Raw genomic sequence first — 27,797 nt, 5'->3', positions numbered from 1 at the left:
TCATTTAATATCTGTAATTTTTATAACTTCTAATATTTCACTACTTTAGGTTCCACACAATGTATGCATTTAAAATATCTTACCATTTTAAAAGACTTCTATTAGGATTACATTTCTCCTATCACCATAATTTAAGCTTCATATCTGTGGTATCTTTGAGGACAGGGTCATGTCTTTAACTTCATAACCCTAGCATTTGGCACAGTAAATATTCAAATAAATGTGTGATGAGCAATTCTGTTTCCAATATCCACGAACAGGGAAGCTTGTCTAGTCTTAGTACAAACTAGCAACAATATAGCAGCCCTAAAAGATGATAAAAATTAAGTTTAATAACTCACCTATTATGGTTTCTATCTGTACCAATTGGAGTCCTACGCATGACTAGTTTTGCTTTGGCAATTCCTTCCTGGAAAGCCTTCTCAGCAGCTGCTTTGTGCTTTCGTATTCGTTCTTCTTCAGCTTCACGTTCTAGTTTCACTGTTAAAGATAAAATGAATCAAGCTTTTTCCTAGTAAATTTTACTCTTACAAATTTAAATAAGATATGGAGTGAAACGTGCCTGGTATTAAGTAGAAATCTTAGTTTCCTTCTCCTAATTCTAAACTGTTATAAGAAATAATGTGTAAGGCAGCAATTTCTATCTGATCCCTCTATGTTCTTTGAATTTTGGTGATGTCTCAGCCATCAACTCAGTGCAAAATCTTTTCTCTCCAAAATTTAACTTATTAGTTTTATAATAAATTAATTTTATTTTATTGATAATTAATTTTAAGTGTAAAGTTAAAATAGTCCTTAAACTGAAACATTTTCTGACAGGACCAGCCATAGGATCCTCAAAATGATCAGGATGAATAAAACCAAAATAGCTATTTCAAAATAAAACATATTTCAGTCCTGAGGAATTTAGAAAAAGGAGTGAGAAAGCAAGGGCACGGAAGCATCAGCAGATAATAGTAATTATTGCCTCTTTAATACTATTCTTTGAGTTATTCAGCAAGTTGCTACTGTTAATGATGAAAAAAAAGTTTTAATCTATTTCTGATCATTCATTTAATAAGTTTATTCTACCCAGATAGAAATTTCACTCAATAATGAAAGACACCCAGGAATCTTTAAGTTTTTCCACAACTGTCACAAATTTTGATACTGTAAGTAAAGGGCACTGCTATTTACAATGCCAGCAATTTTACTGCTGGTACTCTACTGATGACAACATCCACAATGTAGCGAGAATCTGGAAAATGCATCAGTCTAAAGATGTTACTTAAAAATTTAAGTCAAATTTCATCTATTTAAAACCAATATGGGGGAATTCCCTGACAGTTCAGTGGTTAGGACTCAGTGCTTTCACTGCTGTGGGCCCAGGTTCAATCCCTGGTCAAGTAACTACAATCTCGCAAGCTGCACAGTGCGGACAAAAACCAAAACAGAACGGTATGGTATTTGTTACTTTTAATAAATGGTTTTCTAGCCTGAATAGAGTTGTACGTTTGAAACAATGATTACAGTAGAAATCAGTACAAAGGTCAATGACAAAAAAGAGTAATGGCCAAAACACAATAAAGGAAAAGCTCCTTCTCTTGCAGGTACAAACAAACAAAAAACAATCTAGGGAAAGTCATCAAAAAAAAAAGGACCAAATTTAGTTCCAGAGGTTACAGCACTGAGCTAGACATCAAAAGACCTGAACTCTAATTCAAATACTATCCTTGGCAAAGTATTGATATTTATTACATATTTTATAATTACATTACAGGGACTTCCCTGGTGGTCCAGTGGTTAAGAATTCACCTTCCAATGCAGGAGACGCGGGTTCAATCCCTGGTTGGGGAACTAAGATCCCACATGCCACAGGGCGACTAGGCCAGCGTGCCGCAACTACTGAGGCCATGCGCTCTAGAGCCCATGTGCCACAATTAGAGAGAAGCCCGAGTGCCACTACTAGAGAAGCCAGAGCGACACAATGAAGATCCCATGTACCACAACTAAGACCCGACGCAGCCAAATAAATAAATAAAATTTAAATATATATATAATTATATTACATATTTATAATATTCTGTTTCTTGTTTCTCTACATCAATAATCAACTTATTTCTGGCTTCTCAATTCTATTCAAGACACTGTGGTATTGGTGTAAAGACACACATAGCCAGAAGTAAGTTGATGTGTCTATAGTCAAATTAACTCAAAATGAATCAAAGACTTAAATGTAAGAGCTAAAACTCTTAAGACTTTTAGAAGAATACACAGGAGTAAATCTTCATGACCTTGGATTTGGCAGCAGATTCTTGGATTTGACACCAAAACCACAACCAACCAAAGAAAAAAAAAATAATAAATTGGATGTCATCAAAATTTTTAAAATTTGTGCTTCAACGGACACCATCAAGAAAGTAAAAAGGGGCTTCCCTGGTGGTGCAGTTGTTGAGAGTCTGCCTGCCAATGTAGGGGACATGGGTTTGTGCCCCGGTCCGGGAAGGTCCCACATGCCGCGGAGCGGCTAGACCCATGAGCCATGGCCGCTGAGCCTGCGCGTCCGTAGCCTGTGCTCCACAACGGGAGAGGCCACAACAGTGAGAGGCCCGCATACCGCAAAAAGAAAGAAAAAGTAAAAAGACAACAAACACACAAAATGGGCGAAAATGTTTTTGGATCATGTACCTTAAGGGATTTGTATCTAGACTATTTAAAGACCCCTTGTAATTCAATAATAAAAAGAAAGGGGCTTCCCTGGTGGCGCAGTGGTTAAGAATCTGCCTGCCAATGCAGGGGACGCGGGCTCATGCCCCAGTCCGGGAAGATCCCACATGCTGCGGAGCGGCTGGGCCCGTGAGCCATGGCCACTGGGCCTGCGCGTCCGGAGCCTGTGCTCCGCAACGGGAGAGGCCACAACAGTGAGAGGCCCGTGTACCACAAAAACAAAACAAAACAAAACAAAAAAAGACAAATAACCCAATTTGAAAATGGGCAAAAGATCTGAATTAATATCCTCCAAAGAAGATATACAAAAGACAAATAGGCACAAGAGAAGATGACATCATTAGTCATCAAGGAAATGCATATCAAAACCACAATGAGATACCAATTCACAATCACTAGAATGGCTACAATCAGAATCATAGAATAACAAGCTTTGGCAAAGATGCAGACAAGTGGAGAAATTACAACCCTCATTTACTACTGGTAGGAATGTAAAATTGTGCAGCCACTTTGAAAAACAGTCTAGGACTTCCTCAGTTAAACATAGTTACCTATGATCCAGCAGATCCATCCCTAGGTATATATACACATGAGAAATGAAAACATATGTCCACACAAAAACTTGTACACCAATGCTTGTAGCAGCATTATTCATAATAGCCAAAAATGATTAAACCACACCAAACGTTCATCAACTGATAAATGGATTAAAAACAAAATGTGACATATCCAAACAATGGAATAATATTCAGCCATAAAAAGGAATTAAGTACTGAGACATGCTACAGCCTGAACCTTGAAAACATGGTAAGTGAAAGAAGCCAGTCACAAAAGACTACATACTTATTATACAGCTCCACTGATACGATGTATCAGAATAGGCAAATACACAGATACAGCAGTGGACAGTGATTGCTTAGGGCTGGGGAGGATGGGTATAGCTAAAGGGCATGGGGTTTCTTTTTGAGGTGATGAAAATGTTCTAAAATTGACCATGATAAAGGTTGCACATATCTGTGAATATATTAAAAAACAATGAACTGTACAATAAACGTGGATGAATAGTATAGTACGTGAATTATTTCTTAATAAAGCTGTTTTTTAAAAAGTTCAGACTTAATGGTGCTATGAAAGCCCCAAATTTGTATTTCCTTACATCTTAATAAGGGAAAGATTAATATCTGAGTTGGTAACTGTGCTGAGGGCTTCAAATACCTTGTCATTCATCTGTTATGACAATCTTAAGCATATGAGGAAACTGCGGCGTGGATAAGCAACTTGCTCAAAGAACTATAGCTAAGTCGCAGGTACCCAAGTCAGTCCATTTCCAGGTCATATGTTATTTCCACTATGTCTCTTTGTGGATTTGGTCCTTTACTAAGCCAGAAAAGATGCCAACATCACACTAATCAAAGTCAAACTATCATTAACTGCAGAATGCCAGGCTGAACACTCCTGCTAGAATCTAACATACCTAGAAGGGTCGGGTTATTACACACAGAAATAACTAAATAGTTGTGACAAACGAAGACGCTACCATTACCTCAGTAATTTCCTTCCTTCTACTATCTTCTAAAGGGCTTCCCCTTTTCTCTCAACACAAGATTTTACCTTTCATTTCTCTCTCCTGAATTTCCCGCTCCTTCTTAGCCTGAATGGCAAGCAGCCGTCTGCTCTTCACGGCACTGATCATGTCTTCAGCTTCCATATCTACCTGGGGCTCAAACTTCACAACTTCTTTTTTCCTATCAGCTTTGCCTAACCCATTCTCCTCTTTTCCATTTTCTTTATTTCTGGCTTCCATTTCTTTCCGTTTCTGTTTCTCTGCTCTCTTCTTATCATTTTCTTCCTTCAATACAGCAAGCCGTTCCTTCCATAACTCTGCAGACATCTGCTGCCTGGTTTCCATGTGGTCCTGCACTGAGTATGTCATGAGAATCCGGTGGCAGAGTGCTGTCAAGATCTGCAGTTTCTCCTCTGATGTTAGCTCAAAAAATTCAGAGGTCTCCAGCTTTTCTAGGAACTCATCTTGTACCTCATTGTCTTCAAATGGTGCTGAATCTTTGTTGTCATCTGTGTCTGAGCCCTCACTTTCTTCCTGAATGTCAGATTTGCGCAAGCAGAGCCGAACCAGCTCTGAAACAGAATGCAGAGTCAGAGGGATTTCTGACAGCTTCATTCCCAATTCACCATAGTCTTCTGCTATTTCATCTTGTAACAAGGTCTGTAAGAGGATGACCAACACTCTATTCAGGTATAAAAAGCCACCCTTTTCTGCACTCAAGGCTTCCATAAGGGACACAGCAGTAATAGGATACTGAGCATCTGGTAAGAGTAACCCAGAATAACAGCTCAAGAACTCCACCACCATGGCCACATCCCCAAAGAGTGTATTGGGCAGCCCTTCAGGGGTATCCACCAATTTAAATGTTGGAAGGTTTTTGCCAGTTAACTCTTGGTCCTCGTACCGCTTTTGTTTCTCTAGTTTCTCGAGCATTTCTTTCTCTCTCCGTTCCTTGGCTTTCTCCTTCAACTTTTCTTTCAGCTCCTCTCGTTTCTTTTTCAAATATTCTTTGCGCTGCTCTTCAGACATAGAAGCCCATCTCTTTTTGTGCTCTAGAAGCTCAAAGCGTTTTTGAACAATACTTCGCAATTCTTCTGGGAGACGAGCTCTATCTTCACTGGAGAGGAGACGAGCTGTTTTGGAGATAACACAGGACAGGGCACTCTTCTTGTCCTCCCTGTCTTTGTTTTCTTTGTAGTAGGCGATAAGGTGGAGGGCAGCAGGAGGCAGATGTTTATGAGGTTTACTAGAGGACCTAGGTGTGCCCCCAGAATTCCTCGGGGCTCGTGTCACCTTCTGAGTGCCTTTGGCCATGTCCAACAAAGTCATCTGCTTCATTTTGGTTTTAGGAGTCTTCAAGCCCTTTTTGGGAGATTTGGAATTCCCTGTGGATTTCTGTCCATTCAGGATGCCTTTGCTTCTGCCCTTTGCTTTCAAAGGTTTGTCACTATGCTTCCCTGATTTCTTGCCAGGTGGGCCTTTCTTAGGAATGTGAAAGTTAGCATGTAGCTTGTTGGGCGACATCATCTTCATCACTTCCTCCAGATGCTCTTCTGGAGATTTGGAATTCTTTGAGTTCTTCACTTTGAGTGGTGAGCCATTCAAGGATTTCTTCAAGTGTACATGACACCATAACTTAGGATTTAGTGGTGAACTGAGAGAAGAGTTGTCTGTCTTGGATTTCTTTGAGGGCTTCCTGTCTGGAGATCCAGTATTCTTCCTCTTAGTAGAGGGGTTGAGAGTCATGTACTAGAATTTAAGAACAGGAGCAAAAATAGTTTTAAAAACTAATTTAAAGAAGCAATATTTAAGCATCCTAAAGGCCCTCTTCCCCATCTATTCAGGTAAAGCTACATATTCATTTCTCTTCATAGACACTCTGTCCCTGAAAAAAACAAAGCCATGAATGTTAGCTAATGTTTTAGCCATATCAACACAAAATTCTCTTGATACTCAGACTTAAAAATCTATACTCCGGGACTTCCCTGGCGGTCCAGTGGTTACAACTCCATGCTTCCACTGCAGGGGGCATGGGTTCAATCCCTAGTCGGGGAACTAAGATCCAGCATGTCGTGCGACGTGGCCAAAAAAAAATCTATACTCCAATATTAGGCATTTTTTGCTATATAACTAGTTTTCTTCTTATATATAGATTAGCAGTTCTTAAATACCTTAATGAAATCTATGAACTCTTTCCCCAGAAACATATAAAAATCATGCATACAATTTCAGAGTCCATGGGTCCCAGACTAAGGATACTCGATCCAGATAATGTCAACATCTGAGGAATTTTAAAATTATTGCTCTTGAGACAGGATTGTATTTTTATCCTTTAAACCTTTGGTACAACTAGGGGTATTCTATGTTTAGAATGGTAGGAAGTACACCATTTAAGTATTTTTGTTTAAATTCAGAAGCATATTTTCTTATTAAGAGTATCAGTAAGTATACTAACGACAACAAAACACTGCTCACAAATAAGGAGCCCTCCTGATCCTGGCTCCTTAACCTCCTCTCTGTCCTCGCCCCACACCTCAAGAACTCTTTCCCACGGATACATTATTAACTACAAGCCCCATAGGACTTCCCTGGTGGCGCAGTGGTTAAGAATCCGCCTGCCAATGCAGGGGACATGGGTGCGAGCCCTGGTCTGGGAAGATCCCACATGCCGCAAAGCAACTAAGCCTGTGCGTCACAACTACTGAGCCTGGGCTCTAGAGCCTGCGAGCCACAACTACTGAGCCCATGCGCCACAATTACTGAAACCCGCACACCTAGAGCCCGCGTTCCACAACAAGAGAAGCCAATGCAATAAGAAGCCTGCACACTGCAATGAAGAGTAGCCCCCGTTCGGCGCAACTAGAGAAAGCCTGTGCGCAGCAATGAAGACCCAACACAGCCAAAAATAAACAAACAAATAATAAATAAATTTATTTTACAAAAACCTACAAGCCCCATAAGTTCTCAAACTCACACAATTCTCTCTTGATCATCCCCTCACATCTTTCAAATCCACTCCCTTTAGTACCCCAACTCTGCAATCCTTCAATCCCAGCAGGACCCTTAAATCAGTTAATTCTATCACGTTTTCACCAATCTCACTTCTTTGTCCTTCTTAACTCAGGTTAAGTTCCACAAACAGTCATTCCAATCAACCTTGCATAAACCTACAGTTCCCTTGTCTCTCTTGCTCTATTATATCAAGTTACTCCTAGCCTGCACTTGTTAAGCTTAAACATGACTAGAATAAAAGACACAATGACAGTGTGTGGACTTATTTTAAATTCATAATCAGGTACCTCAGATGGATCCTGAATGCCACTCAGTAATCACAATATATTCCCTTAGTCCATTTACCTTCTCACTCTCCTGGATATACATCTTTTCCTATCTCCTAAAATCTCCACCTTATCCCCATTATACAGAATTAGTTAATAGGTTAGAACCCAGTCAACCTGCCATTGTTTCTGTTTAAATGTGCATTAAAACAAAACCAAAAACACTGTTGATTTTGATGCTTTAAAATATAATTACAAAGAAAAAAAGCCTGGCAGTTAAAACACATACTACATGAAATAATAGCCAAGCAATGAAAAAGTATAGCCAATTCAAAAAAAAATTTTTTTTGTTTCAAGTGATTAGGAGAAAGACTAGATAACCCCTAGAATACTTGACTTCTATTACCAAAAGCAGCTAAGCACATAAAAGGCACTCAGAGACTGCTGAGTTTAAGTTTCTGAGTGGAAAGGACTAACTTGCAAAGAAGCAGTCTGGAGGCAGTGGATAAGACAGGCTAGTGTGAGATGAGACTACAGGCCAGGAAACAGCTGAAGACTATCGAATATGAAATTAGGACCCCTTTAAAAAGGCAACAGAGAAACAGCTATGGTGAAATAAATCTCAGAGGTGCTACAGAAGAACACCTATGCTCCTGTTGAAGTAAACAAAACAGGTACAATAAAATTTAATAAGTTGTACTACAATGCCAAATAAGATTTAAACATTAAGGATATAATCATCAGAGAAACAAACTCATAGAACCTAAGCAGCACAAGAGGTAGAAATATGGTCTGCAATGAATGAGTGGCTATACTTAACAAATCCTTCTTCTGGCTAAGTTCTCTAACTTTAAAGGCCAATCTGCCTTTTAAGAACTACAGGCAATTGCAGGTTACTGTTCCTCCAGCTGGTTGTTTTTGTTCCCTGACCAAAACGGGATGTTTTGTTCCTCAATTATCATCCTCAGTATGGGCTGACAAAGAGGTTTCATAGTTTATAGAACATAAACATTATCTGTGACTCAGGGGACACTTTCCCCAGAGGCAAGAATTTCTCAGTTCTAGTTCCCCAGAACTATATTTTAAAATGTTAAAAAGAATAAGCAAAGATAACTTATGTATGATTCCATTCTTCTTGTTGGCAGTAATATTACAAAAACTCCAGAGAGGACAATATTTCAGAGACCACCTTACAAATCACGAATAAGACCCAAAACTACCCTGGCAGGAATTAAAGACAAATATGTGCCTTCCAAAAGTTAATCATCCACTTCAGCTAGCCTTGGAAAATCTTCAGAGTACATAATGGACTGATACTTTTTCTAGTGAGCAGCATAAGAGATTATCTCTAGTCATTCTAAAATAAAATTTATCACTAAAAAGGAGCTTAGTGTGAGACTATGTTTCATTTTTACCATTTTAAATAAATATCTAATAGGGTCTATTATAAGGTCTATTATAATTGGGCCACTTCTTAATTTCCTGATTACATTTCTTTCTATTTAAAAAGTCACTCAAATTTAGCATAAATTTCTTCTACTTAGAAGCACTCTATTATGCAGAAATAATGCAAGAAAGAGCTGGGATGGCTTAGCCATGAGATGGTCCAGCAACCCATTTTTATCTATAAGGTGTGTTTTTTTGCCAAGCCACACCACATTAATTTTTTTTCTTAAAAATGAAAGAAATTAACTCACCCAACCCCCTCCCAAAAGGCCGGCTCCCCGCGTGAGCAGTCCTTCAGTAACTGGATCATCTCAGCATAGGGCATGCTGGGCAGTCACAGCCAATGGGAGCCGGCATGGCTGGACTCAGGGGGAATCTGAAAAAGTATAAAACCACTTATGTGCTAAGGGTCTCCCCTGTCCCCCATTCAGCATAAGTAATCTACCAGAGTAGTGCATAGAGAAGGAGAAAAGAATGGGCATCTGGATTAGCAGTATTATAGTTTTCTGGAAAAGGCCCTTCTTAACTGCTAAACAGGAAAAAATATTTATGTATGTATTAGCAACACGAGAGGCTATAAGAAAAATAGTGTATACAGTTCCATACTTGTTCCCTGTCACCTGGAACGAACCACCACCACAAATAAGGAAATCTAATAAGACAAAAATGAAGAAACTTAATATTTACAGCAGCTCATTCAGATGCTAAACTTAACTTACTAGTAAGCAGTCAGAACCCTAAACTAGAAAACTTTGGCAATATATTCTGATTCTATTCCACTCTTCTCATTCACCCCAGGAACGATGTTAGGAGTTTTAAGGCAACATTCATATAGTGTGCTTGTCTCAATCTCTAGATGCCTTTATCAGCAAATCTGTGAAATGTGTTACTATACAATACTTTTAAGTGCTTTGAAATTAATGTAATTTATTTTTAAAAGTACTACTGCTCTATGGCACTTCCCTGATGGTCCAGTGGTAAAGAATCCACCTTACAGTGCAGGAAATGTGAGTTTGATCAGGGAACTAAGATCCCACATGCCATGGGGCAACTAAGCTCGTGTGCCTCAACTACTGAACTTGCGTGCCTCAAACAGAGCCCACACACTCTGGAACCCATGCACCACAACTAGAGAAGAGAAAAAACCTGCACGCCACGACTAGAGAAGCCCACACACAACGAAGAGCCCGTGCCGCAACAGAAGATCCCGTATGCCTCAACAAAGATGCTGCGTGCTGCAACTAAGACCCGACGCAGCCAAAATAAATAAATAAATAAATAAATAATTTTTGGGGAAAAAGTACTGTTGCTCTAGTGTCTAATTCATAAACAAACTTCAAGCACCAAAATTTATTCAAAGAAAAATCTTAAGACTATAAACACTTACTTGAAACATCAGTTATTAAGGAGAGATAAGAAACATCTTTTAAAATGTATAATAATTAGTATCATTAGTAATGAGACAAAATTACACCATGTGCCTTCTGAAATGATTCACTGAGAAGAATACAACATCAGTTCTGTGGTATTACTAAGCATGAGGAAATAAACTTAAATTGAGGAGCATTATACTAAATAATTGGTTTGTATTCTTAAAATTATCAAGGTTTTTAAAAGACAAAGGAAAACTGAGGGACTAATCCAGATTAGAGAAGACTACAGAGACATAACAAGTAAATGTAATACATGATACTACCCTGGATCCTATTAGGGCCAAAACAAAATATGTTTGGCTAAAAGGATGTTAATGGGACAACTGGCAAAATTTGAGTAAAAACTGTAAAACACTTCTTTCCACACCGACAGTGCTCTCGCATACATGGTAACCACTCCTAAAACCTGCTGGACTTTCTGTAATTAGCGTTGCAAACCTGCCCACAAAGTGATACAGTACAAGAAGCGCAAGGATTCTCTGTATTCTCCAAGGAAAGGAATGTTATGACAGGAAGGAGAGTGGCTATGGTGGACAGACTAAGCTGGTTTTCCAAAAAAAGGCTAAATAAAACCACAAAGAAGATTTTGCTGAGGCTTGAATGCATTGAGCCCAACTGCAGATCTAAGAGAATGCTGGCTATTAAGAGAAGCAAGCATTTTGAGCCGGGAGGACGTAAGAAGAGAAAGAGCCAAGTGATCCAGTCCTAAGCTTCATATTTGGTTTTATTATGAAGATAATAAAATCTTGAGATTACGTTTACTTTAAAAAAAAACTACAGATCAGATAACAGTATCGTTTTCATGTTAATTTCTTGATTTTGATCACTGTACTATAGTTATTATAGAAAATATCCTTGTCTTTTAGGAAACACATATTCAAGTATTTTGTAAAAGGGCATCCTGTCTTATAACCTACTACCATCAGCTCAGAAAAAAATAATGTGTATAAAGAGAAAAAAAATAATAGGGACTCCCCTGGTGGTCCAGTGGTTAAGAATCCGCCTTCCAATGCAGGTGACGTGGGATCGATCCCTGGTCGGGGAACTAAGATCCCACATGCCGTGGGGCAACTAAGCCTGGGCCACAATTAGAGAGCCTGCGTGCCACAACTACTGAGCCCACACACTGCAACTAGAGAAACCTGTGCACTGCAACTACTGAGCCCGTGCTCTGGAGCTCACACACCACAACTAGAGAGAAGCCTGCACACCACAACAAAGAGCCCACACACCTCAACGAAAGATCCTGCATGCCGCAACAAAGATCCCCCAACTAAGACCCAATGCAGCCAAATAAATTAATTAATTAATTTTAAAAAAATCATCTGCTCGATAGCTCCTACTCCAGAACTTGGAGGGTAGTAAATAATAAATTGAAATGACCAAAAAGTCAAATCAAAACAAATTTTAAAAAAAACAGAGAGAATAATAAAACAAATGTGGTAAATGTTAAAATTTGAGGAATCTACTTGAAGAGTACAGAGAAATTCTTTATAGTATTTGTCACCTTTTCTATATGAAATTATTTCAAAATAAAATGTTTTTAAAATGTATTCAGAATCATATTAAATCAATCCAAATTATTTTAGGACTCCAAATGTCTTAAAAAGTGTTATTTTTCTTGTTACGTCTCTAACCAAATGCTTCCTTACTAGGATATACCACTCCAAAATAAGAGTTCAAAACATGGATAGGGAATTCCCTAGTGGTCCAGTGGTTAGGACTCTAAGCTTCCACTGCTGGTGGCACAGGTTCGATCCCTGATTCGGGAACTAAGATCCTGCATGCCACGTGGCACAGCTATTAAAAAAAAAAGGCAAAACATTATGGACAGACTAACAAAACACTAGAGCTGCCATGTATTAGAATACGGAAATGAGCTAAGATGGCTGATATCATGTTAGATGACAATTATTTTATCATCCAACTGCCTTGTAAATTATTCCTCCAAGTCATTAGGCCTACAAAATATTCACCCCTAAACTCAACGGTCAGTTGCATTTTTCTCCTCAATGAACAGAATGGAACTTCTTAAAGAAATGAGTTCACTAGCCATGTACATATTATACCTATGCTAAACATCACAGGATATAAAATGAGTAAGATAGCTTTTAATCTCAAGTAATTTATATTCTAAGGTTCTACAAGACCACAAGCACACCCCCATCATCACACTAGGCCCTACTCAGATAACACTCCAAAATTCTACATTTCTAAATAATTTTCCTCTTTCCCACCTAAGCTCTCCTAGTTGGTCCTTTCCTAAAACTATTACTCACAACTTGCTTCCTCTCTCCAGACCTCATCTCTCTCTACAGTAGTTGTATTCAGCAGCCTAGCAGAACATTAAATTCTACAAAAACCAAAGAAAAAAATTTTAACCTATTGCTTTTGGTTCCCATTTCAATGTACCTGCTGCCAAAGTAAGCTCAAACCCACTGCCTCTGGGACAGGCAGATCACATGTGATCAACTCTGATGTTCGATACATTATTTTACTTTATTTACTTACCTTTTTTAAGATTTTTTTTTTTTGATGTGGACCAGTTTTAGAGTCTTTATTGAATTTGTCACAATATTGCTTCTGCTATATGTTTTGGTTTTTTGGCTCTGAGGCATGTGGGATCTTAGCTCCCTGACTAGGGATTGAACCTGCACCCCCTGCACTGGAAGGCAAAGTCTTAACCAGTGGACCGCCAGGGAAGTCCCCACTGCATTATTTTAAATTTCCTTTAGATCAGGAAAGAATCCAAAGCACTCTTTTATGGTCTACTTATCCGTACCCTTACTATATTCTGTCCTGGCTGAGATGCCAAAAGTTCTTTGAGAAAACCAATTTTATAAAAAGGAAAAACATACATAAACTCAAAAGATAAAATCAGTGAAATGTCAAATAGTATTGAGGAATAAGAAATTATTGTTTAAGGTATGCAAAATGCATTAAAAGACAAGTGTATGCTCTGAATTTATAGACTGGTATCTTACATGACTCAATTTCTCTAAGTAGAATCACTGCCTTCTTACAGCAGTTTAGTGTAAACAAGCTTGTACTTCTAGTCTCTATCAGAATTACAGCCAAAATGCATTAAGTTAATATTTTAAGCCCTCATTAGAAAATTTCAGAGTAGCCAATTTCTTCAGAAATTGCTTTTCAAGATATAATAAATTCTTAAAACAAAACAAACAAAAAAGATATAAATTCCTGGAATTCTAAGTCTCTAGTTCCTACAGAAAGTGTGGATCAGCTTTTTTGTTCTAATAAAACCCAAAGACCTTTTTACCCATAAATTATACTCAGTCTTTCTTTCATGTTACTCACATATTTGAATCACTGAACTAAAATACATAAAAGACAACTGTAAAATTTAAAAAGAAGAAAATATTTAGGACTCAAATGATCCAAGAGTCTAAAACCTATTTAGAGATGATCTTATATACAATTTTCATACAGTAAAGATAGTAAGTTCCTGTTATAACCACCGAAAGCTGTATCACAGTTCCAAAACTCTACAGCAATAAAATGAAAACAAATTAAAATTTCCCCTCAGTAAATAAAAAAATTTAAGAAAAAGTTTAGGTTTATTAAATAGTTCTATGGAAATTTTAGTCCTGATCTAGAAAAAGTCAACTAATCCCTAAATTTGTCTTTTTACACAAATGATAAAAATTTAAAGAGCCTAATGGAAGATAATGCTGTGACATAAATCACAGCAAGATCTTTTTTGACCCACCTCCTAAAGTAATGAAAATAAAAACAAAAATAAACAAATGGGACCTAATTAAACTTAAAAGCTTTTGCACAGCAAAAGGAAACCATAAACAAGACGAAAAGACAACCCTCAGAATGGGAGAAAATATTTGCAAACGAAGCAACTGACAAAAGATTAATCTCCAAAATATATAAGCAGCTCATGCAGCTCAATATCAAAAAGACAAACAACCCAATTAAACAATGGGTGGAAGACCTAAATAGACATTTCACCAAAGAAGACATACAGATTGCAAGGAGGCACACGAAAAGATGCTCAACATCACTGGCTGTTAGAGAAATGCGAATCAAAACTACAATGAGGTATCACCTCACACCAGTCACAATGGCCATCACCAAAAAATCTATAAACAATAAACGCTGGAGAGGGTGTGGAGAAAATGGAACACTTTTTTTTTTTTTTTTTTTTGTGGTACGTGGGCCTCTCACTGTCGTGGCCTCTCTCGTTGCAGAGCACAGGCTCCGGACGCGCAGGCTCAGCGGCCATGGCTCACGGGCCCAGCCACTCCATGGCATGTGGGATCTTCCCAGACCGGGGCACGAACCCATGTCCCCTGCATCGGCAGGCGGACTCTCAACCACTGTGCCACCAGGGAAGCCCAATCGGAACACTTTTGCACTGTTGGTGGGAATGTAAATTGATACAGACACTGTGGAAAACAGTATGGAGGTTCCTTAAAAAAACTAAGAACAGAACTACCAAAATGACCCAGCAATCCTACTACTGGGCATATACCCTGAGAAAACCATAAGTCAAAAGGACACATGTACCCCAATGTTCATTACAGTACTATTTACGATAGCCAGGACATGGAAACAACCTAAATGTCCAACAACAGATGAATGGATAAAGAAGATGTGGGTACACATATACAATGGAATATTACTCAGCCATAAAAAGGAACGAAATTGGGTCATTTGCAGAGATGTGGATGGACCTAGAGTCTGTCATACAGAGTGAAGTAAGCCAGAAAGAGAAAAACAAATATTGTATATTAATGCATATATGTGGAATCTAGAAAAATTCTAGGTACAGATGAACCTATTTGCAGGGCAGGAATAGAGATGTAGACGTAGAGAATGGACATGTGGACATGGGGGGAAGGGGAGGGTGGGATGAACTGGGAGATTAGGTTTGACATAAATACACCACCATGTGTAAAACAGCTAGTGGGAACCTGCTGTATGGCACAGGGAGCTCAGCCCGGTACTCTGTGACAACCTAGATGGGTGGGATGGCGGGTGGGAGGTCTGAGAGGGAGGGGATATAGGTATACATATAGCTGATTCACTTCATTGTAGCAGCAGAAACTAACAAAACACTGTAAAGCCAATTATACTCCAATAAAAATAAAAATAATAAAAAAAAGTTTAGGTTTACTAAATAGTGTTCCATGGAAATTTTAGTCCTGATCTAGAAAAAGTCAACTAATCCCTAAATTTTTCTTTTTACACAAACGTTAAAAATTTAAAGAGCATAATGGAAGATAATGCCTGATCGTGCTGGTCTAGAATAAGAAAACATGCTAATGCTAAACTACGGTTGGAGGTCTTTACCAATGTTTGAAGAAATAAAATTATTTCTCAATATACTTTTGTTAACGATATCAACATAAGGTAACTGAAGTAATTTAGTTGTATGACTCAGTTGTAAGATAGCCTTAGTTTTTCATAATTACAAGAAAGAGATGAAAATATATATATACCATACAACTTTACAAGAATATTCTGAAAATCAAATGAGATAATTAAAGGAAAAATAATAGAGAGAAGTGCTAGATTTTCTACTAATCTGTCATACAAAGCAATACTTAGTTCTTTTCAAGGCTGAAAGTATATTTGATCTTCTTATCTCACATACAAAATCAGTTTTCATTTTTAGTAATCAATTTGCAAAAATAATTTTTTTAATACCATACCTCATTCCAAGAAAGATCTGAGACAAAAAGGCACATGCATGTAATTTGTTTCTTTGTTTTAATTATGCAACCATAGTAAAATAAGTCAAATTAGAAGAGGAGATATTCAGTGTGGCCTCTTCCCTACCAACCCCATAATCACAACCTATATGAAATAGATATACGTGAAAACTTTGAATTCATTATCTGAAGTTAAGAGTTCAAAATCTACTGTAACCGTCAGAGGAAATAAATTCATTCAATAGTGTTCCATCCTGCTGTCCAAAACTTAAGTGACCTTACCTTGTATGGATCAAGCAGAAAGTCACTGAACTTGCTAGGCAAGGAATATTTCTTCACTAATTCATCTTCTACCACCCAAGGTGCATTTTCACCAGTACCAGCCCGTAATGCGTTATGCCGTATAAAGTATCGAAGTATCTCCTTATTTGGTGGGCGTTCTGTACGAATCAAGCTGTCTGCTGGCACATTACTGATGATCTAGGTTAACAAATAGAAATAACTCACTACTGGGGTAAAAAGCAATTAAACAATGAGAACAAAGATTTATATTCTCTCTGGAAAACTCATCATTACACCTATAAAATAGGTTATATACTAGATAGAAGAAGAATAATTTTCAGAGACAGAATGTTAAAGATATCTGTAGGCAATGTGTCAATATGTATCAAAGTCCTAAAAATGGGTATATCTGTTGAACCAACAGTTCCTCTTGTTAAGAATTTAGAAGTAAATGGAGGGACTTCCCTGGTGGTCTAGCAGTTAAGACTCCATGCTGCCAATGCAGGGGGCTCAGGTTCCATCCTTGGTCAGGGAACTAGATCCCGCCTGCTGTAACAAAGAGCCTGCATGCCGCAGCTAAATATCCCACACGAGGCAACGAAGATCATGCATGCTGCAACTAAGACCCAGTGCAGCTAAATAAATAAATAAATATTTTTGAAAAAGAAGTAAATGGAAAGTCATCATCAATCGCTTATAAAAGCAAGGGGGAAAAGGAAGGGAATACTACATAAAGGTACATCAATAAGGGATTCATTTTTCTTTTATTTATTTATTTGTTGTTTATTTTTGACTGCACTGGGTCTTCGCTGCTGTGCACGGGCTTTCTCTAGTTGCGGCGAGCGGGGTCTACTCTTCATTGTAGTGGCTTCTCTTGCGGAGTACAGGCTCTAGGCGCGGAGGCTTCAGTAGTTGTGGCTTGCAGGCTCTAGAGTGCAGGCTCAGCAGTTGTGGCGCACGGGCTTAGTTGCTCTGTGGCATGTGGGATCTTCCCAGACCAGGGCTCGAACCCATGTCCCCTGCCATTGGCAGGTGGATTCCTAACTGCTGCGCCACCAGGGAGGTCCCAGCAATGATGTTTTAACTAGCCACCCTGCTGAATGGGAGCTAAGAAACTTAGTGAAAAATTGTATTTAACACACAATTTTCAAATATAAAGAAATCCTAACAATCCAGTAATGTCTTCAGGTCACTAACTATAAAACAAATGAGTCAAAATGAAATAAGACTTGTCAGCATTCTGACGTGGGAAAAAAACAACACTCTAAAGAGGCAAGAGATCCAGGTTATAATCCTCCCTAATCTCATTTATTAAATTAGGAACTTTGATAGAATTATTTAATTTCTCAGGCCATAGCTGTTTCTTCTATATAACAGTTAGACATGAAGACAAATGTGCAACTGCCTTCCACACCTAGCCGCCCTCCTGCTTCTTTCTAACGATGAGATCTTAGACATATAGGAATAAAAGTACCCAAAAGTAACATGGCATATTTCATGAAATCTAGAATGCTATTAATGAAAGACACATTATGTACCACAAAGAAAAGAATTCTTGCCAGTTGATATTGAGATATATCCTGATTCCAGCAGATACAAACTACTATATATAAAATAGATAAACAACAAGGTCCTACTGTATAGCAAAGGGAATTATATTCAATATCTTGTAATAAACTCTAATGGAAATGAATATGAAAAAGAATATACATATATATATATGTATAACTGCATCACTCTGCTGTATACCAGAAACTAGCACAATATTGTAAATCAACTATACTTCAATTAAAAAAAAAAAAGATACATATCCTGATTCTGGAAATATAAAAATATGAAAGTTGAACATCTTAGAATCAATAAAACATAGTACTAAGTTATTTAAAGGGTATTCACCATTTTAGATTATTAGCTTCAGATGCCTTGAAAAAGCACTGGTTAGAGTTAACTCACTTTCTGAGTTTAATTATATTACAAATTGCTCTGCTTTTAACTGGGAAGAGCTATTTCCTCAGGAAGTCCATAACCACTGGAAACAGTCTTATTTTTTCAAATAACTAAGTTTGAAGCTCAAATGTAAACTACTCTCACACCCTAATAATTCCTATTAAAAAGGAAAAAGCATGTTATCTCCTAGGAAAGACAATACAGTTTAAAGTCATAATTACAAAGACCAGAAAACCACTCAGAATTTGTTGTAGAAACATTTATTTACATTTTTCTTTAGCACATTTTCTATGAGAAAACGAGCCCTTTGATATTTTCTTAAACAACATCTACTACATGTAAGAGGTTTAATATAAAATGCCAACTAACCTTATCTTCATTTTGTAGTTTCACATCATATTTGTGAGGCAGAAATTTTGGAGGTGCCCATTTCCTCTCTCCTTTCTTTAATGAAGTAGGAAGTTTTCGTGGAGATCTACGTGCTCTGTCATCTAATCAAATCAATAGAAAATTAGCGAAAAAAATAATTCTTTTAATTCTATCCACTCGGTAATCTTCCTGAACAGCTACTCTGCAACCAAGCACTGAGTGATGGGGCCGAAAGGTAAATCATAAGGTCCTTACTTCAAGTAGCTAAAGTCTATGGGAGGAGTCAACAATAATTACAATACAATGTGGTAAATACTATAATAGAGATTGGTATAGAAAAATACTAGATTAGAGAGAAAAATACTCAAAAAGAGAGAAGCAATGTCTAATTTAGTCTGGAAGATAGGCAGGGAAGACTCAGAAAGAATATGACTTGTTCAGAGACTGCAAATAATGAGATACAGGTGAATATGATCTACAGTACAATTTAAAAAATCAGACTACAGAGGTAAGTAGGGGCTTATAAATTATAACGAACCTTGTATACCATTCATATAGGCTGTAATTTGTCTTACGGACACTAGGGAAACAGGATTTTTGATCTAACTAATTAGATGTACATTTTGGAAAGAGCACTAGTGTGAAAAAAATGAAGAAAAAGAAAAAGCACTTTCAGCAGTTAGAAAATGAATAAAATGGGAAGGTGAGACTGAAGAAAGGGAATCATAAGATATAATCTTAAACATCTGGATTAATGTATCAGAATGGTGAAGGAAACAGTCAAGAAGACAGACTTGGTAACCAACTAGATGTGGGAATGTTAAAGGTTTCTAAGTCTCCTGCCTTAGAAATCAAGTAGATGATGATGTAGTGAAAAATAAAAAGGCAAAAATAAATAAATAAATAAAAAATTAAAAGGCAGAACAAAAACCATATGAAAAAAATCTAAGGAATGGCAGTGGGGAAAAAGAAAATAAAAAAAGAAAAGTAGTTAGAGAAATAGGAGACTGTGCTATCAAATAAACTAAAAGATTTGAGAGTGACCAACAGTGTTAAATGTAAAAGAAAAGTAAAATGGACTAAGAAGAAATCAGTGGATTTGGCAATTAGGGGTCACCCATAACCTTATTAGGAACAGTTTTAGGAGTAAAGAGGCAGAAGTTAGACTATAATAGCATAAGGAATAAACTGATGGTCAGAAAGTGGAAACAACATTCTCAAGAACTTTGGCTTGAATGAGTAAGACAGAAATAGAAGAACAGGATCAAGGGAGGGTATGTTTTTGTTTTTAGAAAATGGGACTTCATTTATAAGTTGAGAAGAACCATTAGAGAGAGGGTTAAAAACACTGTAGAGTAGAATAATAAGAGTTAACCCAATCCTTGAGAAAGCAGGAAGGAATGGAATTCAAAGCACAAGTATCTTGACCAAGAGGAAGGACAGACAGCTACCTTCTGAGATGAAGGAAGAACACAGACATTCGTAACAGTGAGGTTAAAAACACAAAACTGAAAAGTTCCTGCCTAATACATTTTCCCCCCCATAAAGTAGAAGGAAGGTTACCTTGTGAGAAAACATTTTGTATACTGGAATTTGTCTCTCATATTTCTATGTAAATTCTAATCAGTTTTCCCCCTGAAAACATTCAGAGTACATCATAACATTCTTTAGCCTGCCTACCATTCTTTCCACATACTAGCAATAACATTATATCCCCCAATTAAAACCTAAACTAAGGCGTATAACACTCTAAAAAAGAAGCCAAAGCCTAAAACAAGGGGTTCCTAGTACACGTTTAAGGCATAAAACTAACAACTGTAACACATCATTGGTATTCCAATGATCTGGTTCTAGAAGAAGTATTAGAAGACATATCATCAGTCAACACCTAACCAACACACTTATCAACCTCAAGTCTTGGGAATTATAAGTAATATACATGTTAGAAAACTTCAGTATCAAAAAGAAGGAAAAGAGAAACTGAAAAACATAGACATTAGCATTCAAAATGCAGAGTGGAAAACAAAACTGAAGCATCAACAACTGGGGCAGATGAGTCTCAGAAGTTTCCTCGGGACTAGATAAGAACATTCCTTTAAAACCATCTGCACATATCCAAAACATCTGGAGAGACAAAGAATAGAATGGAAGACATACAGCATAACATTCTAATGAAATGTTCTAATTCAAACTTTCTAATAGTTAAATAATGAGGTAAAATTTGATCCTCTAACAATCATGGGGAGGGGGATCAATATACATGAATACTTTAGTACTCGTATTTGTGGAGACAGAAGACACCTATCCCAGTCAAATTCCTTACTGACACAGATTTAAAAAAAAAAAAAGACGACCTCAGAGGACGATTTATTTTTCCAATGGGCAATGTCTCAATTCTTCAACTTTCAAAACATTACATTAGGTCTCCAGGCCCCTAAAAATTACTTTCAGATACCATAGTGTTTCAGAATTCTGGCAGCTCCCATCTGAGACGAATTTGAGTTACAAAATACAGATAAAAGGAAGTATCTCAAAACCGTCACACTGGCTTGCAACGTGAAGAGAAACAGATTAGAATTTATCCCTCATACTCTGATCACACCCCTTCCACACATATACATAATTCCAACTTAAAGAGAAAAGGCAGGCAAACTTACTTTCCCATCTTGGGTAGCTAGGTATGTGCACACAGATTTCCAAGCAACTAGAGGAAATGACTTCCCAATTGTCTTAATTGTGTAGGGAGATTTAAATCTTGATTCACTTTGTAGGTATTTTAGTTGTTTTCCGAATCATAAACAGACAAAATCATGTCTATATAGCAACAAACCCAATTACAAATTTAACTGCTAGAGAACTCAAAAAGATTTGCGCGTGGGCTTCCCTGGTGGCGCAGTGGTTGAAAGTCCACCTGCCGATGCAGGGGACGCGGGTTCGTGTCCCGGTCCGGGAGGATCCCACGTGCCGCGGAGCGGCTGGGCCCGTGAGCCATGGCCGCTGAGCCTGCGCGTCTGGAGCCTGTGCTCCGCAACGGGAGAGGTCACAACAGTGAGAGCCTGCGTATCGCAAAAAAAAAAAAAAAAAAAAAAAAAAGATTTGCGCATAATATGAGCTGCATAACTCATTAAGGAAAGCTACTATCATACGTACTAATACTCTCTCTCCTTCCTTCATCCTCTTTCACAATTGCCTCCTTCTTCTGATGGTCCTGAGCGATTTGGCTAGAATTCTCTTTGTCACTTGAGGGAGAATCACAGGCACCATCAGATTTCTTCTCAGTGGCCTCTTCATCCACTTTCTCCAAAGGATGAATCTTCACAATCCTCACCTTTAGCATTTTTTCCTTCCCAACCTATAAGGGAGACAGGAGAAAGAATCAAAGATAATAATTAAGGGGACTTGCCTGGTGATCCAGTGGCTAAGACTCCACGCTCCCAATGCAGGGGGCCTAGGTTCAACCCCTGGTCAGGGAACTAGATCCCACATGCTGCACCTGCATGCCGTAACTAAGACCCAGTGCAGCCAAATAAATAAATAAATATTAAGAAAAAAAAGATATTAAGAACTAGAAACCTAAAGGTAACATTTAGAATATATTATCCAATACACATTCCACGTCACCTGACAAAAGTCACTGAAACTCTAAAGTAGTCAAGCACAGTGATTTTTTCCAACTTTATTTCTCAGATCTCCAGGTTGAAATATGACATCTTAAAAAATAAAATGATCACAATCTAGTTCATAATTCACGTACCAATGTACTAATGCCAAAGGGCAACTACTGCACAAACCTGAGGAATGTGTACATAAAGTTCAAGAATTTCCATTTTCTAAAAAAATATATATATATGGATATTCAATTCTCCAGAACCATCTGTTGAAAAGACTATCTTTTCTTCACTTAATTACCTTTCTACCTCTATCAAAAATCAGCACAGAGAGTGTGTGTGTGTGTGTGCGCGCGCGCACTTGCTCACACCTATTTCCGGATGCTACTCTGTTCCACTGATCTACTGGTCTATCTTTATACCAATTTCACAATACTTTACAATAAGGCTCAAAATCAGACAGCATTAGGACTCTAACTTTGCTGTTCTTTTTCCAAGTTGTTCTGGCTAGGTTTTTTGCATTACAATCAGCTTGGCAATCCCTACAAACAAGCTGCTGGGATTTTACTATTAATTGTGTTGAATCTATACGTCAATTTGGGAAGAACTGACATCTTAACAATATTTAGTTTTCTGACCAATGAACAAAGTCTACCTCTCCATCATTTAAGGCCTTCTTTAATTTCCCTAAGCAATGTTTTATAGTTTTGTGTATAGGTCTTACACATCTTTTGTCAGATTTACTCCCAGAGTATTCCAGATTTTTTGATGTTACTATAAATGGTATTGAATTTTTAAATTTCAATTTCCAACTGTTTGCTGTTAACACATAGAAATACAAATTGGTTTTTTGTATAGTGGGCCCTTCATTTCCACGGGTTCCATATCTGTGGATTCAACCAATCACGTATCGAAAATATTAAAAAAAAAAAAGAAAGAAAAAGAAATTCCAAAAAGCGAAATATGAATTTGCTTCACACTGACAACTATTTACACAGCATTTACATGTGTATTAGGTATTATTAAGTAATCTACAGGTAATTTAACGTATACTGCAGGATGTGCATAGGTTAAATGCAAACACTACACCATTTTATGTAAGGGGCTTGAGCATCTGCAGATTTTGGTATCCACAGGGTCCTGGAACCAATCCTCCACGGATACCAAGGGATGACTGTATTTATCTTGTATCCTGCTACCTTGCTAAACTCACTTATTAGTTCTAGTACCTTATATGGTAGATTCCATGAGATTTTCTATATAGACAATCGTGCTATCTGCAATTTTACTTCTTCCTTTCCAATTTGGATGCCTTTTACTTCTTTTTCTGACTAGAACCCCCAGTACAATATTAAGTAGAGTAGGAAAGCAGACATTCAGTCTTTTATCATTAGGTATGATGTTAGCTGTAGATTGTTATTCTGTAAATACTATTTATCAGGTTGAAGAAGTTTCTTTCTATTTGCAGTTATCTGGGAGTTTTTATTAGGAATTTGGATTTTGTCGAATGCATTTTGTGTGTAAATTGAGATGATCATATGGTTTATCAGTAAGGAGAATTAGAAATTTAAAACCTTGCATTCTTAGGCTAAACCCCACTTAGTCATGATGTATTATCCTTTTAACATAATGTTGGATTTCACTTGCTAAAATTTTTATTAGAACTTTTATATCTAGGTTCACAAGAGAGCTCTGTGAACATACTTTTTTTCTTAGTCTGTGGCTTTTTCTTGTGCTTATACGGTTTCCGTATCAGGGTAATGCTGACCTCATAAAATGATTTGTGAAGAATTCCCTCCTCTTCTATTTTCTGAAATAACATATAGAATTGGTATTATTTCTTCCTTAAATGTTTGGTAGAATTCACCAGTGACAACATCTGGGCCTGAAGTTTTCTTTGTGGGATGATTTTCATTACAAATTCAATTTATTTAATAGATACAGGGCCATTAAAGGTTTTTATTTCTTCTTCAGTCAGTTTTGGTAGTTTGTGTCTTTCAAGGAATGTTTTCATTTAAATTGTCAGATTTATTGGCTTAAAGGTGTTAATAATATTCCCTTATTATTCTGTCAATATCTGTAGGCTCTGTTGGGATATCACCTAATTCTTCATGTTGGTTAATTCGTGTCTTTTTTTTTTTTACCTGAGTTTGCCTACAGGTTTATTAATTTTATTGATCTTCTCAAATTACCAACTTTTGGTTTCACTGATTTCCTCTACGGTTTTCCTGTTTATTTCCTGTTATTGATTTTGCTCTGATTTTTACTAATTCTTCTTCTGTTTCCTTTGGGTTCTTTTTCTTATTTCTCAAGGTAAAAGCCAAGGTCAATGATTTGAGACCTTTCTTTTTTTTCTCACAGATGTTTAGTATTATACATTTCTCCTAAACACTACTGTAAGCAGTATCTCACAAATTCTAATATACTGTATTTTCATTCAGTTCAAAATATTATCTAATTTCCCTTTTGATTTCTTCTTTAATCTATGAGTAAGTTAAAGGTGTGTTATTTAGTTTCCAATTATTTGCAGAGTTTCCAGATATCTGTTATTGAATTAATTCCATTCTGGTCAGAATATATACTTTGTATGATTTGAACCCTTGTAAGTTTACTGACTTTTTTTTATGGCCCAGACTATGGTCTACCATCATAAACTATGCACTTGAAAGGAATGTGTATTCTGCAGTTATTAGGTGGAATGTTTTATAAATGACAATTCGGTCAAGTTGGTTGATAATGTTATTCAGGTTTTCTATATTCTGGCTCACTTTTTGTCTACTCTTTCTACCAGTTATTGAGAAAAGGGGAGGGGGCTGAAATCTCCATCTATAATTTTGACTTGTCTATTTCTTTTGGTAGTTCTATTTTTGCTTCATGTACTCTGAAGCTCTCATTAGTAAATACATAAACATTAAGGACTGCTATGCCCTCTTAATAAACTGATCCCTTTGTCATTACGAAATGCTTCTTTATTCATGGTAATATTCTCTGTCCTGAAACCTACTTTGTCTGACACTTATATAGCCATACCAGATTTCTTTTGACTAATGTTAGGATGGTATCTTTTCTCCACCCTTTTAATATTATTCTATTTGTATCTTTCTTATAGGCAGCAGATAGTCGCGTGTTGCTTTCTTATCCAATATGACAATCTCTACCTTTTATGTGAAGTTTTTAGAACATTTATATTACACATAATTACAGATATGGTTAGGTACTTTCTTTCCATTTGGCTTATCAAAACTAAAAACTTGGGCTTCCCTGGTGGCACAGTGGTTGAGAGTCCGCCTGCCGATGCAGGGGACACGGGTTCGTGCCCCGGTCCGGGAAGATCCCACGTGCCGCGGAGCTGCTGGGCCCGTGAGCCACGGCCGCTGAGCCTGCGTGTCCGGAGCCTGTGCTCCGCAATGGGAGAGGCCACAACAGTGAGAGGCCCACGTACCGCAAAAAAAAAAAAAAAACTAAAACCTTGTGCTCTTCAAAAAACACTGTTAAGAGAATAAAAACACAAGCCCTAGATTGGGAGAAAAAGCAAAAGCACATATCTAATAAAGGGTATGTATGCAGAATATATAAATAAGTCTCACAACTTAAAAACAAGAAAATAAACAATTTAAATTTAAACTAAATTTTTAAATGGACAAAGATCTGAACAGACACTTCACCAAAGAAAATACAAACAGAAGGATAGCAACAAGCACATAAGGTGCTCAACATTATTAGTTGCATAGTATCAAAAGAGTAAATACTCAAGAATAAAAACCCTAGTCAAAGTCCACTGTATTCAATAATGCCAAAGCATTTACCAAAATAGTTAGCAGTGAATGAGCAGCTCCAGATTCTTGTCAAAACTTGGCATTATTTTGACTTTTTCTTATTTACTAATCTAATGAGTATAAAATGATCTCACTACGGTTTCAATTTGATTTCCTAGATTACTAATGAATTTAAACATCTTTTCATATGTTTATGGACAGGCCTATCTCCCTAATATCTTTCCCCCCCCTTCCTGGAACTCTTCCTCTTCCACCTTGCAGATGTGTGCAGAGTATCTTCCTTTTGCCACTCCATATCTGTCTCCAGTCTTCCCTGCCTTGCTCTGTGCTTAAACAGGCTGATCTTTATGAACTACATCAAAGGGCTCCCTTGCCCTCTAGATTTTGGTGAGTTCCACACATGGGAAGCATAAGCAGAAAATCATATGGTATATTCATTCCCCTGTCTCCCTAGCAGGTTGGTTACTTCTCACTACCAAAGTACTTTTCTACAATTACATTACTCTCTCCTAGTTCCTGTATCCTCTCCCTCCCCTCATTTACTTGGGGTTTAGAAGTAGTAAAGCCTCTCCACTATTGACAGCCATGAGGTACTTTAACCTTGTTAGTTTTCCTTGACCTAGATCAGACTGCTGTCTGCTGTCTGTAGTTCCTTTATTAAACTCAATTCGATTACACCATATGAATATGCCATCTGTTTCCTGCCAAGGACACTGAATGATATAGTGTGTGATTAAAACCCAATGATGATTCCACAGACAATTACAAAATTTTTTAAAAGTAGCTAGGAGATACAAGAAGTCAAAGTAAATTAAAGAAAGAACAAGGACTTTGGAGCCAGATAGACACAGACTTACTGGCTATTGTTGGGCTACCTAGGCCATTCCCCTCCTCCTCTTCTCTTGCCAGCCTGTCTCTTTTGAGGCTTTATAAAAAAGGTAGTATTCACTTTCTCAGCCCCCCTGCAGCTAAGGATGGATTATGTAAGCCATGGTCTAGGCAATAACATGTAAAGATAAAAGGGGACAGGAGGGGAACTTCCCTGGTGGTCCAGTGGGTAAGACTCTGCACTCCCAATGCAGGAGGCCCGGGTTCGATCCCTGGTTGGGGAACTAGATCCCACATGCATGCTGCCAACTAAGAGTTCGCATGCCGCAACTAAGAAGCCCGCATGGCACAACAAAGGTCCTGCGTGCCGCAAATAAGACCCAGCGCAGCCAAAATAAATAAATATTTTTTAAAAAAAAAGGGGGACAGGAGGAATATGCTTCTGGTAAAGATTTTCTTACTGTGCTTAGGTATTTGATCACTCTGAATTGCGAGTGAGCAAACAATTGTGCTCACAGTCACAATTTCACAACCAAGAGGCAACAAAGCTAAGGACAAAACCAAACACACCGAGAAAAGCAGAGCAGAAAGGCAGAGAGACGGAGTTTAAGTCCTTGACAATATTATTCAGCCTCTATACCAAACTTGGAATTGCCTGCCTCTAAGACTTATTATGTGAGATAATCAAATGTCTTCACTGGTTAAGCCGATGCTACTCAAAATGTTGTCCCCAGAGTGTTGGTATCATCACATCCTGGAGCTTGTTAGTTTCAGGCCCTACCCTAGACCTTTTGAATCAAGCTCTCAGGGGATGGGGCCCAAGAATGTACATTCAGTAATCCTCCAAGTGATTTTATTTAGGCCAAGTTTGAG

At 37.6% G+C, this 27,797-nt stretch overlaps 1 protein-coding gene across 2 annotated transcripts in view; it reads right to left on the bottom strand.

Moving 5' to 3' along the window:
- BAZ1B (bromodomain adjacent to zinc finger domain 1B) overlaps positions 1-27,797 on the bottom strand; it is a 65,413-nt gene that overhangs the window by 24,080 nt on the left and 13,536 nt on the right. For both annotated transcript variants that reach the window (XM_032604201.1, XM_032604202.1), the window contains exons 4-8: positions 21,863-22,064; positions 18,713-18,834; positions 16,397-16,594; positions 4,318-6,019; positions 342-480 (exon numbers count right to left, since the gene is read on the bottom strand). In XM_032604201.1, the coding sequence (XP_032460092.1) occupies positions 342-480; positions 4,318-6,019; positions 16,397-16,594; positions 18,713-18,834; positions 21,863-22,064 (2,363 nt within the window). The remainder of the gene's footprint in view (positions 1-341; positions 481-4,317; positions 6,020-16,396; positions 16,595-18,712; positions 18,835-21,862; positions 22,065-27,797) is intronic.

This window comes from Phocoena sinus, chromosome 15, assembly GCF_008692025.1.
Source record: "Phocoena sinus isolate mPhoSin1 chromosome 15, mPhoSin1.pri, whole genome shotgun sequence".
Taxonomy (NCBI): Eukaryota; Metazoa; Chordata; class Mammalia; order Artiodactyla; family Phocoenidae; genus Phocoena; species Phocoena sinus.
The sequence above is the reverse complement of the archived record's forward strand: the minus strand, read 5'-3'. Positions and strand labels throughout refer to the sequence as shown.